Source organism: Athene cunicularia (genome assembly GCF_003259725.1).
Source record: "Athene cunicularia isolate RWA chromosome 7 unlocalized genomic scaffold, athCun1 chr7_part1, whole genome shotgun sequence".
NCBI classification, from domain to species: domain Eukaryota; kingdom Metazoa; phylum Chordata; class Aves; order Strigiformes; family Strigidae; genus Athene; species Athene cunicularia.
In genome coordinates, this window is record NW_020799107.1 from 32,130,520 (window position 1) to 32,145,561 (window position 15,042).

The 15,042-nt window shown below is 40.0% G+C and overlaps 1 protein-coding gene across 1 annotated transcript in view; it reads right to left on the reverse strand.

The window, feature by feature from the left end:
• Positions 1-15,042, reverse strand: part of LOC113482230 (von Willebrand factor D and EGF domain-containing protein-like) — a 184,612-nt gene that overhangs the window by 136,716 nt on the left and 32,854 nt on the right. The window contains exons 2-3 of the mRNA XM_026852691.1: positions 14,985-14,993; positions 7,857-8,041 (exon numbers count right to left, since the gene is read on the reverse strand). Coding sequence (XP_026708492.1) covers positions 7,857-8,041; positions 14,985-14,993 — 194 coding nt within the window. The remainder of the gene's footprint in view (positions 1-7,856; positions 8,042-14,984; positions 14,994-15,042) is intronic.

Genomic DNA, 15,042 nt, shown 5'->3' on the forward strand with positions numbered 1-15,042 from the left:
CTTCCCTGGGGAGATTATTTCAGTGGCTGATTGTTCTCTTTGTGAAAAATTTCCCTCATGTCCGCTTTATGAGTGCACATTGCAGGTGTTTTGAACCCCACAAGTCAGAAAGAATTAGGGGGAGCAGGGGCAGAGCAGTACAGAATGAACGCTGGAGCTCAGTAGGTGTGTGCAATCTCACAAAAAGCCTTAAAGGAAAATGGTTTGGTAAGGAGACACAGCGCAGCCTACTCATCCCTCCTGGGGCACTCCCCTGCTTCTGCTGACGCTGCATCTGGTAGGAGCAATCCCTGCCCAAGGAGGAGAAGGAGGGATTCTGGCACCGCTTGTGCCATGGGAAGCACTCCCAGTGCTGCTTATACTTGATACAAAAGGCTGTTGCCACCATTTACTGACATTTGGTCACTGAAAAGTGACCTTCACTGCGTTGAGGTGACTCAATGTCTGGCAGCTAGCTGTGTCTCAAGGAACGTTTGCACCCATGGCTGAACAAACTGAAAAAAATGCTCTAACGATTTTCTATAGAAGACCTTTTGCTGCACAGAATGAGCTGTTGCATCCATTTGCTTTTGCCTTCACTGGTGTAAGTGGCCCCAGCACATCAGCACTGCTCCATTGGGAGTACCTCTGGCCAGGCATCTGTGGTGCCTCAGTTTCCCTGGCTGCTGCCTGACCTTGGGCAAATCACTTACTCTTTGTCTACCTCACTTCCTTATCTCTAATACAGAGGTAGAGGTGGCTGAGATGGTAATGGTACTCCCCTGCCTTGCAGCAGTGCTGGAAAGATAAATTCATTAATGAGACACCCATCTATCTGCTGTGCTGTGGGCCATGTAGATAAATAGACAGATGCAAGTGGATTCTGGCTGTGAAAGATGACAAAATGCGTTCCAAACGTAAAAGTGGCCCTGTATCCCCTGTTAACACGGAGAGGAGAAAAATAAAACGCTGAAATAAGAGGACAGTAATTTTCTCCCTCTTTGTATTTATCCTTGCCACCAGACTGTGAGCCACTTCAGTGCTCGAGAAAGTATGGATTAGCATCGCTGACGTCAGCTGCCAGCATTGTGTGCAGGCTTTCTGATAACCCCCCGCTGTCATCTGCAGCACCCCAGATTTGTTCTGGCAAACCCTGCACTGAAACCATTTGAGCGAAACAGTTTATTATGTAATGTGCTCAAATTACAAGCAATAATGAACCCTTTGATTTTGCACCCAGGAAAAGTCAGACCGAGAAAGCAAGTTATTGTAACAAACTATGATACAGTATTACAGGCTGGCCAAGGAAGAATTTTGGTATAAATCAAGTATTTCTGTTTTTTCTGGCAGCTTTATGACATACGTGCATTTATTTTCTGCTTTAAGCTACATGCTGTCCATCTGAGTCAGGCAAGTTGCCCCACACTGTAGCCAAAAGATTTGCTTGCGTGAAGCCTCTGTGAATTAGAAAACAGACCTAGGAAGGCAAGGGCAAATGTATATTCATGTATTCAGCCAGAGGTAGAGATAAGAATGGAAAAAAAGAAAGAAAATAATATTTAGGAAAAAAAGTCTAGGAGAAGAGACTTCAAAGAGCCAAAATTTTCAAGTCCCAGCTGTGGCATAATTAGCATGAAATTTTGTAGCAGTCATTGGGGAGAGTAACCAGAAAATTGAATACAGAGGTAGTAAATGATTGGCATTTAAGATATAGCATTTACCTGCAATAACTACAGTCATTGCTACTCTAAGAATAGCATAAAGCTGTGGGAATCTCACAGCATAATTTAGCAGCATTTCCAAAATGAAGAAGAGGAATTATACAGCTGCCTCCCCAGAAGAGCAAACTCTGCAAGTGTCTCGTAGGCAGGAGCTCCTCTGCTGGGAAGCCAGTGGTGAGGATCTCCAGGTGATCTACACAACGTGGACTGCATGGCAGCACTATTGCTGTGGCGTGCAAAATATCAGCCTCACTCGAAATGGAAGCTACCCAGTGGGAAGAAAATTAAGTCACATTACCAGTGACACTGGAAACCACGTGTGTGCCCACAGTCTGTCCATTTATTTCTGAGTACATTGGTAGGTCTGATGAGAAATAGTCTCCCTACAGATCCTGTCTCCCTTCTATGTCTTTAAGCAGTGTCCTTGCTGGCGAGCTGCTGTGGATGTCTGATTAACACTTCACAGAAGAGATCACAAGTCTTTGATTGTTTCCGTTGACATGCTTACTTGGACTTGCAACGGGTCAGTGTAATGGTAGGTTAATGAAGTAAACTATATTGTTGTCAACCCTAAATTTAGGTCATTCAGTGCATCTGTATTAGGCATCTTGTGACACTGCTTGCGAAAAGGAGAACTTATCCAACACAAAAAGGAGTTTTTAGGCTGTTGCTAGGCTTCTATAGTGCTCAGTATCCTTTCATACTTTATCCCATTATAATTAAGTGGTGTTTTAATCTTCAAAGCATTTTATAAACCTTACCTAATTAATCTTTGCAACACCTCTATGTGGCAGGTAAGCATTCATTAAGTATTTTTGATTCATAATTAGGCGCCAGCAAATCTTTTAAATAATTCAGTTCAGAAAACCTAAAGAAAAAAAAAAATTAAATTTGTTCCCCTTTTGCCAAAACGATGGGACAAACCATTATTTTTTAATCCAATGATGTCTCCTTCCATTTCATTGGCATTTGGAGAATCGACTGGTTTGATTGATTGAACACTCTAAGGTTCTTTATAATTGCACAAAGAAATCAAGCTTGATTGTTCTTGTCACTTGGGTATTGCACTGAAATTATGCTGTTAAAAATAAGTAGCACCATATGTGAGGAATGCATTGTTTTAGTTAGATGGAGATGGAAGGCTTTTTGGTATACTGTCGGTTGGCAGTTAAAGCATTGTGATTTTGCATCTGTTCTCTACTCAAAACTTTACTTTGTCTTAGCTTTTTTGAATTTCTTTGTTGTAAGTTAAAGTAAATAAGATTTTGTATTTCAGTCTGGGGCCAAACTCCACAGAAATCAGTTTATGTCAGGAATATCTGTAGTAGCAATTAAGCTGGTGCCTGTCTCGTGTTTCTTTAAAGTACGTGCTTCTGAACAATAGAGGCAGTAATTGTAATTTCTACAGAAGGCTTTTTGTATGCCTGAAAAACAAATAAGAAAAACAAAACCTCTTCATACCTACCATTATGATCTTGGAGTATTCACGTATACATGTGAGAAGGAGAATTATGGATGAAAACAGGAAATACCTTGAAAGTGTCACTTGCTTTTAATTTCACAAAACAATGGCAAATCAAAGTAGGATTGTATTCAGAGAAAAATAAAAATCGAAATAAAATAAAAAATTAATATTATTCCGTTGAGCTATTGCGTTTTGATTGTGAGTATAAAATGTTCTACGGCAGGTTAAGTAGAGAAGAAAATGAAACTGAGCATTGGAAAAAGTAAATCTTCTTCACCATGCTACAATATTGAGCATCATAGGCAGGTTAGATTTGACACGCTTTAACATGACCTTGTTTTATACACCAAAGATTAGAATTTAAAGCCTGTGTTTGAGCCTAGCATATATAGATAAAAATAAATTTATATTGTTAAAAATGCAACTGTTGAGAAAACACCAGCCCTGACTGCATAACATGTCGGTTTTATGCCACATTTACAGTACACAATTTAGAGCATATACAAATTTGGAGATGGTTTTATTCATCTAAAGAATTAAATTTCGGTAGGATATAGGCAGTAATCTTGGTATACAGTCACAGGCAGGTAATATTATTGGGCATTTCCACACAGTGTTGTATCTGTACCTAACCTATAGACATCCTTGCTGCAGGACTGTGGATGATAAAAAATTACAGTGACGGGGCTGGCTTATGGGAGAGAAACCCCCTTAAAGGCCCATACAAGCCATGTCTGATGAAGCAGGAGCTGCTGGAGATTGGTGATGTGCAGAGCTGAAGCCACTGCCCTGCTCCTGCCCTTCCCTCCAGACAGTCCCATTCCGCTGGCAGCAAGGAGCAGTGGTGGACCTCTGCAGCAGTGCAGGAGCTCACCTGGAGGCTTGGGCCGGGCAGGGCTGCAGGAAATAAAGTGAATCCAAGCGAGGGGTTGCCTTAAAACTGGGAGGAAAGCAAGAGTGAAGCAGGAGCTGCTCTGAGAGGTTGAACTGGAGCTGAGGGGATGAGGTGCTGTGCACGTATATACATCTGCATAAATACTTGTGTGTGCACCTGGTATGTGCCTGTCAACCCAGGTAGGATGTATATTTTGGTATGCATACATATATAAATGCTAAACCATACTCCTGGGCTATCTGTCTTGATGGGTGTTGTGGGAGAAGTGCTGGCTGGTGAGGTACTCTGACATTCCAGAAGACCTGGAGACCAGTGAGGCCAGCGTCTCACCTTGGCACTGGGTGCGCAGTGATTTTTGTGGTCAGTGCAGAAATCTCTGGTTTAATCTCTCTGTTTAAGGAATATGGCACCACGAATCCTCTGCTTCAGAGGACAAGTGATAGTGACAATTGTTCTAGTAGTGATTCTGGGTTTAATCCCTTTCTTTTTAGCTTATCATTTGCTGTTTGCAGTTGACTGCTCCAAGCTGGAAACATTAGCATTGCTTTGAGAAGTAACGAAGCCGACTTGTGCATGCGGTATCAAGAGTATTACTGCTGGCTCCAGAACCAATTACTATTTGCATAATCAAATTCTTAATTGACATTTTTCCTTAAGGTTGCAGAGCATAATCTATGCTCTTTCACCCCCATATAAATGAGGGGAAGAAGTGCACTTTCAGCCATATTTCTGCCTTCGTTGTGGGACGTGAGCCAGGCCTGCCTGTCGTTAGCATGGCGTTTGGATTTGGGTTATGGTTAGCAGATCTTCTGTAATCCACAGATTGATCTTTTCTCTGACTGCGGAGCAAATCCTCGATAACAGTAGCAGGTTGTGTTCTCTCACGTTTCTTTTTAGTACTCATTCCTTTCATGGGGCTTGCCCATATGTATGTGTGTACAGATGTGTGTGTATACCCTTTATTATCTGAGTTCAGAAGCCTGAATTTCTGTAAGCGATGTAGGTGGTTTGTTTTTTTTTTTTCCTACATCGATTGTTAAATAGTTCTCTGTATTTTTAATAGATTTTCTGTTGAGCTTTAAATTTTACGTCATTTTTGTTCTTTCTCTCAAGGTCATTTTACTATGGGGTCTGGCCATGTCTGTGCATTGCTTCTTGCTCCTTAGTACATTGCCTTAATTCTAGTAAAAGCTTCTCTATGCTTTCTTCTTTTAGTGTTTTTGCCTTTCACAGTGAATTTGGCAGTTCTTGAAGAACAAACTGCTGTTTGTGATCTCGAGGCAGCAGCCTCAGTACCTGGGGTTACAAAATTTGGAAGTTTGTGTTGCTTTTCTACTAGGATTTAGTTTTTGGATGGGGAAGCGGCAGTGGCCGAGAGTGCGCACCCAGGATCCGGTAATTGCTGTGCCTCCTTCAGGAGCACAGGGGGAGAGGTGAGGAAGAAATAGAGGGAGGAAGGTCAGGATCATTCATTACCCCCCAGAGAAATTCAGCAGGCAAAGCCTAAATTGGAAAGCTGTTTCAATCACAAGTATTTTGCCACTGGAGGAATAAGTTTATGGACAGCAGTTGGATTCAAGGGATGGGGAATTCAGGAATACAATTCATATTTGCACTCTCTTTGACATAAAAGCTTTTGGGTTTTTCTTCTGTCCTTTTTTTTTTTTTTTTTTTTTTTGTGGCAAGATTTCAAACCCAGGCTTTGAGAGTGTGTCTGAGGGAGTCAGCTTCCCCTGCCCAGGCATCACGGCTATTTCTGGGAGTTTACCTCCCTCCTGCCCACCCAGCCATGCCCTTTGTCTTGCCACAATTCTGTCCCAAGCTGTGCAGGAACTCTAAATCTCCATTATGGTTTAAATCCATTCTGAGCTCAATTGGGCGACAAGAATCCTTACCTACTATTACTTTGAATTAAGAAGTTAATCTTATCCATCAATAAGCATCTAATTGTATCTGGCCAGTATCAACAGGATATCACCAGGCATATAATTTACAATGTGCTGGAGTAATGTATTTTTTAAATTCTCCAGCTGTATTGCTGGGCCTTATTTGGTGTCTTTTCTCTTCTACCTGTTCAGGATTTGTCTTTGACTTGTTTAATTAAAATCAGCTCACTCCAGCCAGACTGGAATGTCCAATAATAACTGCTTATGAAGGAGCGGAAGCTGTGCAATTATTAATTTAAATTATTTTGTTTCAGAAGTTTTGCTCAAATTAAATGGAAAACCAAATTAAACAATGATTTAATTAAGTGGAAGCGATAGAACGTAGAGGCAGATTTAGCAGGTGAAGATCTAAAAGAAGTGTATTCTTCCAGTTGTGACATCTAACAGATGTAATCCTTCATCAGCATGGTGAAGCAGAGATTTACTGTCATTCAGAGGATAATGAAGAAACCAACGCCAAGAATTATGTTACAAGATAAGAAACTGAACCAATGAATATAGCTCTACAAACCTGAATAAAAAAACGCCAGAGATTAAAAGAAACAAAGCATGTATTGTCAAAAAGGAATCTCATACAGTCGAGCATTACTACAGACTTGAAATTACTGAAATACAGTGAAAAAATAAATAATTTTATAGAATATATATATATGCTCATAGAGCAATAAACTTTATAGTAAAAATCAACTTCATAGTGCATCAGGATATCCAGGGATGACCTGCCATGAAATAAATATTTCAATAATAATCATGCCAATTTGTTCACGTTAATTAGATTTATGGTGTGTGTATGCAGAGAGTTAAAATCCCACAGAAATAACAATTATCTCTTAACATTACATTTGACGTTTGATTATTAAGATATACTTCTATTGTGACAAGTTCACAGGTCCATTTTGAATGGATATGAAGCGTTGTTTGCTAATTTTGAGAAGGCTCTTCAACTAGGGTAGCATCATATTATATATGATATATATAACATAATATTAAACTTCCTGGCATTGTAGGTTGAATATTTCTTCTTAAAAGTAATTTATGGTAATTAATTTATTATTTTCTGAATAATTTTGTTTAACAGTGTGTTTGAAGTTTTTCTAACCTCCTGGAGCTGGGCTATTTGAGATGGCAATGACTTTAGTACGGGTCTCAAGTTGCTCTGGCAGCAATGACTGCAAGTTAAATACTATTGTCATATGTATTAAACACACATAAAGGCAGATAAATATTGTTTTGTCTTTTTTAGAGAGTAGTCATATGTGGTGGAGCTTTCTTGCTCTAGAAAGCCATTAGCATACTTATGAAACTAAATAATACAAGAAATAGTAATAGTGGAAAACCCATCAAATTTAGCTATACCTTCTGTATCATGGAATAATATCATTTAATATTAATTTTTCTGCTTTTTTCCCCCTCTTATTTCATAATAAGGACATATTCCTAATTCACAATAAATTATATGGGGAAAGAATCAGGTTCCAGAATCCATTCTTAATGCAATAGATTTTTTTGAAAAAATTATAACTCATAATGGCATGTGTGGATTACTAAGTATCTCTCTTTAGAGTTGGAAACCAGCTTTATTGAATTTGTTTGAATAATGTCTAATCCATAGGGATCCTGGTCTCTGTCTACTGCCCTTGGATATGACGGTACTACTATTATTGTTTATTGCTTATTGTTTATAGTAATTGGATAGTGATGATGATGATGATTATTATTATTATTATTATTATTGCAGAAATGTTTTTCCCATTACCATTCACCTATCCCCATTGCAGTCTACTGGCTATGATAGTACAGAGGTGCTGGAAAAGAAAACTCATCAAAGGATTTATTCAAGTTTTACTGACTTCAACACATTTTGTTGGCATTTCTGCGGGCCTGTTGGCGATCATGAAACGGTACCATGCTGGTGGCAAGGAGTGGTCACAAACCAGGTCCTGAACTGCCGTTCGCTGCAGCTCCAGAGAGTCAAACCTGGTGCTGCGATAGGGATTGCGGAGGATGCGGTGTCCCTCTGGTGAGCACTCGGGAGCTGGGAAGGGTGAAAAAGGACAATGATTAAAGACGTTAATTCAAGTTAATTCAATTGGATACTGTTAATAACCCCTTAAGCCAGGTACATCCTCTTATGTTCAGATTTGGTTTAGGTTTGTGCTAATTTTCAAGGCAAACACTGGGAAAAGATCAAATTTGGAATGAAATATATAAAATTGGAAGCTTGGTAACATAAAGATTTTAGTTATCTAGATTTTCATCATATCTGAATCAGGATCAGACACCTTAACCCTTTAATGTGATCTCAGTCTAGTTTTAGGGATTAACAACTGAATTGCTCCTCCTCAGAAATCAAGCAATGTTTTGAGGTTCCAAAGCCTTGTGATCTTAAAAATATGTGGGTTTTTTAAAATTTAGCTTACTATATGCATGAGATTTTTACTCACAATATAAATTGATGCTCAAGTGTAAAGGGCACTTCACATACTTTTAAATACATATTTAGAATAATGAAAAGAAGAAATGCTAAGAAGAGAAAAAGAATTGGTGAAAAAAACAACAGTACAGGGGTTTTAGAAATAAACTGAAGTTAGGCTTGCAAATATTCAAGCCACAGGTCAGACTTGCCTGAGGCATGTACCCATAAAGCCAAATACACCAGAGCTCCTGTGCATGCATGCAGAGTTTGAATTAAAACTGCTGCCCCTCAACGTATGTTTGCTTACACGCCTGACCTATTTTCATACATCTCATGATTATTTTTTTTTTAAGAATACTCAGTATTTTCTTATCACCTAATAAAAAGAAGCCTTGCAGTGTTTCTTTTAGAAGTGGCTTGTTTTCAGAAAGCTGATCATGTAGAAGAAAGGGCCTTTTCTTGTTATCTTAGCTGTTTCTCTATGAGGCAAAGTCCATTTTCGCTGTGTTGGCACTGCAGAGCGGGTCACGGGAGGAGACCAAGGTGGAGTTGCTCTGCTATCTGTATCGGCAACAGAAGGCTCAGCTAATTTCTTGCTGCAGTAATCTTTAATTGCTAATGATGATGTAAGAGGCAGAGAGCACATCACAGGGATCGCACAACCCGATTTCAGGACGGAGCCTGGCAGTTTAGCAAAATCACCCCTTTGCACTGTAAATAGGTGACACCATTGACCCCTCCCCGTAATATCATTTTTCAAATGTCACTTCTCAGATTATAATTCTGCTTTAATATTACGCCAGTGGAACTCTGAAACAGATCTATCATTTTTATTTTATTGACAAGATACTCAAAAGGTCAAAGTCAATCCATTTAAGGTACTATTTTTAAAGATTATTTTTATTGTGCCAAAGGCAAAGCAATGGTATACAAGACAAATGGGGACGAAATGTAGTGTAACAGAGCCTTTATTGCAATTTTCAGGGAAATAAACTGTCAAAGTGATAGTGCAATTCCAATGCAAAACTCAGCTGTATTAATATAATTGACATTTTAAATAAAATGGAGGGCTCTAAGCTTTTATTTTCTGCAGGTAAGAGCCATTTTAGAGTGGGAACACCGCACCTCTAATTAAATCTGGGATCAGATTCCCTCTCTCAGATGTCCTTTCTGGGGATCAGGGCCCAGCAGTGGGGACCACGCGGAGACTGTCCTTTTCCAATTCCCAACCCAAGGGAATAAGTGACATTTCAGCAGACCAACTATTTTACACAAATGAAAAGTTTACCCTATATTTAAAAGCCATTTAAAAATGCAGACTCTGGCTGACCCCTTCAATATCACTCAGTCCTTCAGGTGTGTTAATGGGAACAGGACTTTGGCTCGTGGTGCCTTTTGCTTGCCCTAAGTACCTACTTTCCGAACAAAAGAGTCTAAATTAAAGAGCTCTTTGCACAGTATTGCCACAGGGATTGTGCAAGAGCGCTGTAATATAATTAATTGCATTCACTTTCTCAATAATAATAATATCAAATACTCCCTTTAAATGTAATTAATAACCTTCTGCTCAATATTTATTAGTTATAATCCAAATTCACACAACATGTTGTGGTCTTACCAATGATTAACTACTCTGTCTAAACAATGCAAATATATTAGACACTGAGATATGGATTATTATTTTTCATCCTTCTCATAGTTTTGTTTGAAGTAGTTTAGAAAATGCTGTTTCACATATTAACATTAGACGCATCGAATGCTACAGATGGGACTTGCAAAGGGCAGAAAGGGACTTGGGGGAGGCATGCAAGGTCAGTAAAGAAAGGGGTGTTCACCCCTTAAATTTAACAGCATTTGGGACAAAAGCCATGTGTTCAGTCTCTAAAGAGCATATATGTGAAACCCTGGCTGAAGCAGCCACCACCTCTAAAGGTGTATTTTATTCTGTACTAAATGTCAGAGTATGTTTATATAACTCTGACTGGGTTTAGTAACACTTGCAGGTGCTATCGAGGAGGGAGCAAGGCAAACTGAGCTGCTGTCAGCTCCCCTGGAGCCAGATTGACGGATTTTGTTCTCCCCCTGATGCAGATCAGACCAAACCACACCAGAGTCGATGGCGGTGTGCCGGCATGGAGCAGGAGGGAGCACGAGAAAAAGCTTGCCCAGGCTTTGTAGCAAGCCACGAGCAAAACAACCCCTCAATTACCGAGTTTCCCTTTTAAAATGGTGCTTATTATGGCCTGATGACAGAATCATTGTAAACTTTAACACGTAAATTGCAGGCCATGGTACATGTTAATTATTAGTACCTTTCCCACAGAAATAAATAAATAAAGGCATCACTGTAATCAGACTATATTATGAAATGTTATTTAAAAAAATAAACCTAGAAGACACAGCTGAGCCCTGTTGGTTGTTCACCTGAGGGATGCCTGCCTGTACCTTATGGTGACTGCAGCTACACTCTAATCAGATGAAGCCTTCCTCTTCATTTTTAATTCATGACAGAGTCAGATGCAGATGTCAAGCTTGTGTACAGTGATGAAGGACTCAATATCACAATTATCCCCCCCTGTTGCGGGGAACAATAAAAGTCCACATCCATGTCCTGTATGGAGTCGCTGTTACTCTGTGGTATGCAGACTAGATTGCCTTTGAAAGGAAATATTTATTTCTTTATGTTAGAGAAACCTATACATTGAATTTAATCACCCAGCTCTATTCCTATAATTGCATTGAAAGGGCTTATGAAATAAATGCTGGCTTTTCAGGGAGCTGAGTGCTCATTGCCGTTATGACCATTCAGATTTCCTTCAGGAAGAAATTAAACTCTGCAGTGAGATTTTGTTGCTCTCAGTCTAGAGTGTTGTCGGAATTAAATGCTGTACAGTAGCTGATACTTTAGTCTGCTGCAAAGAGCTTCTTCCTGAACCACCATCACCCTCAATACAGTCAAGGAGCTGTTGCTAAGACAAGGATTTGTTCACATCACTAGACTTAAAGCGTTTTTTTTTTAAACCCAAGAATTTTGTGGCAGCAAGTTGCTGCAAAGAGACACTGAGTAGCTCGTTTTTGACACAAAAAGCTAACAAATAACAATACCTGTTGCAGATGCTCAGTGAAAATGGCATTTGAATAACTTGTGGCATGACAAAGCAAGTCCTGTGGGGAAAATCTGTCTCTGCTGAAGCCGTAAGAAAAGTTGCCGTTAATGGCTGGAGGTTGAGATTCACTTGACGTTAATGTGCGGGAAGTTGTGTGCAAATGGAATGACGGGTAGCCTGTGGGCTCGCTGGGAAGAAGGCAGAAGCATCCAGAAATATCTGATGGTAAATGAGCAGCAGGTGGATACATGAACTGATGTCTCATGCTGAAATACTGTTGTGGACCTGGAGTTTGGCTCTCAGCTAAAGGAAACATCGATGTGATGAGGGCAGGAGGAAGATGTGCATGTCAGTAGATCCTGGGGGCAGCAGCCCACAAGCGCATTCTTGGTGGGTTGCTCAATACTGTACTGGGTGGGACTGAGGCTCCACAGGGCTATACCTGGGACCAGCCAAACTAGAGCCTGGAAAGGTGGTTTTGGGGCATTACTCTGGGATCTAATGCCCCAGCACAGACCCACACATTTAATACCTTAAACACCCACTGGCTGGAGCTTATTTCAAGCAGTTTGGTAGCTGGATGGTCTGCAAGCAGCTGAGCCACCCATGAACTTCTTGGGTAGAAGCGTTGGTGGAAAAGCTGCTGCTGTGGCGACCACCAGGCATTTGCTAAGGGTCCACCCATCCTGGCTGATGCTCACGGCCATGCGAGGAAGCATCAGACATGTCAGGGAGGGATGTCAGGAGAATTGGAGTGGCAGGCTCAAAACTTGAAAGGAAATAATTTGCTAAACCTTTGTTTTTATTTCTAAAGGCAGGTCAGTGCAGGTGTGATAGAGCTCTACCTGTTGCTCTTGCTCCCAGTAAATATCAGTGACTTACGTGGACAAAGGTTTAAGAAGCTGTGAGATTTTATTTGTTTGCTTTGGATAGCAGCTGAAAATCAAATAATATCAATAGGTGATGGCAGCCAGAAAACCCTGAAGAAATATAGTCCACAAGCCTGAGGTGCATGTTTGTTTGGGGCAAAGCGGTGCCAGCCATGCAATATATTTAAAGGGCATTCTAAAGCTTTGGGAAATAGCTGGTGGATTGCAAAATAATATTGTGTGGAGGGCGAGTGAAAACCCAGTGACTGATCCAAGTAACGCTACCCAACAGCACCACTTGGTGATGTGTTGTAATTGTTCTGTGACCAGGAAAGATATGAACCCAGATGCCCATTTCTTTCTCAACATTGTACCTCGTATCGTGGGAGCCCACCTGGAGCTTTCCCCCAAAACTGCAGCGAGCCCTGGGGCCAGGGAAGCAGGGCTGCCAGCCAGCTTTCACAGGGCTTTGCTCAGAGGCAGAGACAGGAGGTGATGGGGAGCTTTTGAAGCGCACCATTTGAACATAGGCACATGTAGGTATATGTGTGTACGTGTATTTGAATGTATATATATATATATTTCAAATTATGTATGAGAATACTTGTATTTTTGAGATTTGTATGACACACAGTCCCTCCCTGGCAGATTTTCAGATGTCCACTTTATGTTTCTTACAATCCATAGGGGAGCAAAACATTTTTTCCAAAGTGTTTGAATTTCTCTTCACAGAAAAAATGATGAAATCTTTTTATTTAGAAAAATAAGTTTGAAATTCCTAGGCTATTAAACTATATCTCAAAATTAGTTGCAGACAAAGGATGTGTTTGCTTTCTTCTCTTTTCTGTTTTACAGACAGAAGGAAACCTTTCAATGGTCAGTCACTTCCATGCCCGGTGGCTACATTTCACTGATGCAGCAAAGCTCAAGTGAAAGCTTCTGAAGCTTTTGGTGTATCAGTGCCATCCACTTCCCTATATTATGACATACCATATGTTGAAAGAGAGTGTGAACAGAAAAGGAAGGCAGATGTTGGAAATTCTTTACAAGCTCGTAATGGATGTGTTCAAACTAACAATGGAAGTCTCTGATCTCGCAACATTTGAAAATATCTTTTGGCGGATGGAAGTTCCGGGTAAACAATAATCAATTAACAGGTAAGGCATTTGTAGCTAAGGAACATCTGACAGTTTATTACAGATGAAAGTTGCTGCCTTATTTCACCAATACTTGCTAAGTTTTTTATGCAATTATTCTGCATGCTGATGACAAAAATTGTATTCCTAAAAATATTTAGAGGCAAAAATTTATTGTGAATGTGAAGGTGATCACTACATAAAAATGCTTGAACCATGCATGCTTCTCTGGTAGGTAAAACAATAATTTTATAAAAAACCTTGATAGCTAAGAAATAAAGCTATTTTCAGATAATCCATAAGCAGAACAACCTCTTACTGAACGGAAATGATAAGGAAGCACATTGTATAAACATCATATACTCATAATGGCCAGGTCTTGAACAAGACATAGAGCATTCATAGGACAAAACTGATACAGATAAATGAACCATTGTGTAGAATGAATGTAATTATAGAAAATTTGACCCAGGAAGAGGTTGAGCACCTGCTGAAAAGAATAAGACATTTTTCATACATATTATTTGTACTGAATAACAGACAGAATATTAAGAAGGCGAAGCAAGCCAAGCAGGAACATGGTTTTCTAGGAGTCTGCTGCTTAATGCTTCCTCTTAGATATTACACTGGTTTGAAAATAAGGTGACTTCTTGTAACCCAGGGAACTCAGCATACAATTAAAGACTCCTTCGCGTGTATGCCTTAGAGAGTAAGCACTCTTCTTTCAAGACAGTCTTTAGACTGTTCAACTCTAGGGATCTGTTATGTTTGAAAACAAAACGTATCCTGCAATACATCCTCCTGCAGTGTCCGAGTGTGGTCCAAGCACCAACAGCAGAGGCAGCAATGTGGGAAGAGATCCCTTTCTTTCTTCCCTCAGTCCCATGGATGCTCTGTATGACACTTGATATTTTGTACTTATGGTATATGTAACTGAAACTCTTACTAGATATTGCTCCCACCAGGCAGGATTAGTGAGTTTATTGCTTAATTCTTAAAGAAATCTTTTTTTCTTCACAAAGGCAATAGCACAGGGCCCTGAGAGAAAGTGTAGTTGAAAAAAAAAAAACAACCTTCTACAATCTCAAGATGCTGTCTGTATGATGTATCTAAGTTTCATTTGCCTGGGAACAAGGTCACTTATCATCCTGGTCTTCTATGAAGTAAAGCAATACACTATTGACAGACCAAGGGCCAACATTTAGTTCCAGAGAAAACGATTATTTATTCATGCTAGTATCTCTTATCTAGGCTTGCACTTCTATTTTTAACTTGTGGTTTAGAAAGGAGGAATTGATTATATGAAACCTTTCTTCTAGTCCGTTTCCCCTGAATGCTTTGCAGAATAATGCACTGTGTACAGCTTGCACCGGAGGACACGGATAGAGGCAGACACACATTTTGCACAGGGCCAGAAGAGGTGTCAAGAGCAGCCAAAGAAGTAGGTGACAAGGGGTCCCTGGGAGAAATGTGAGCAAAGTCTGAAGATCTTGTGCATAGTTTAATGT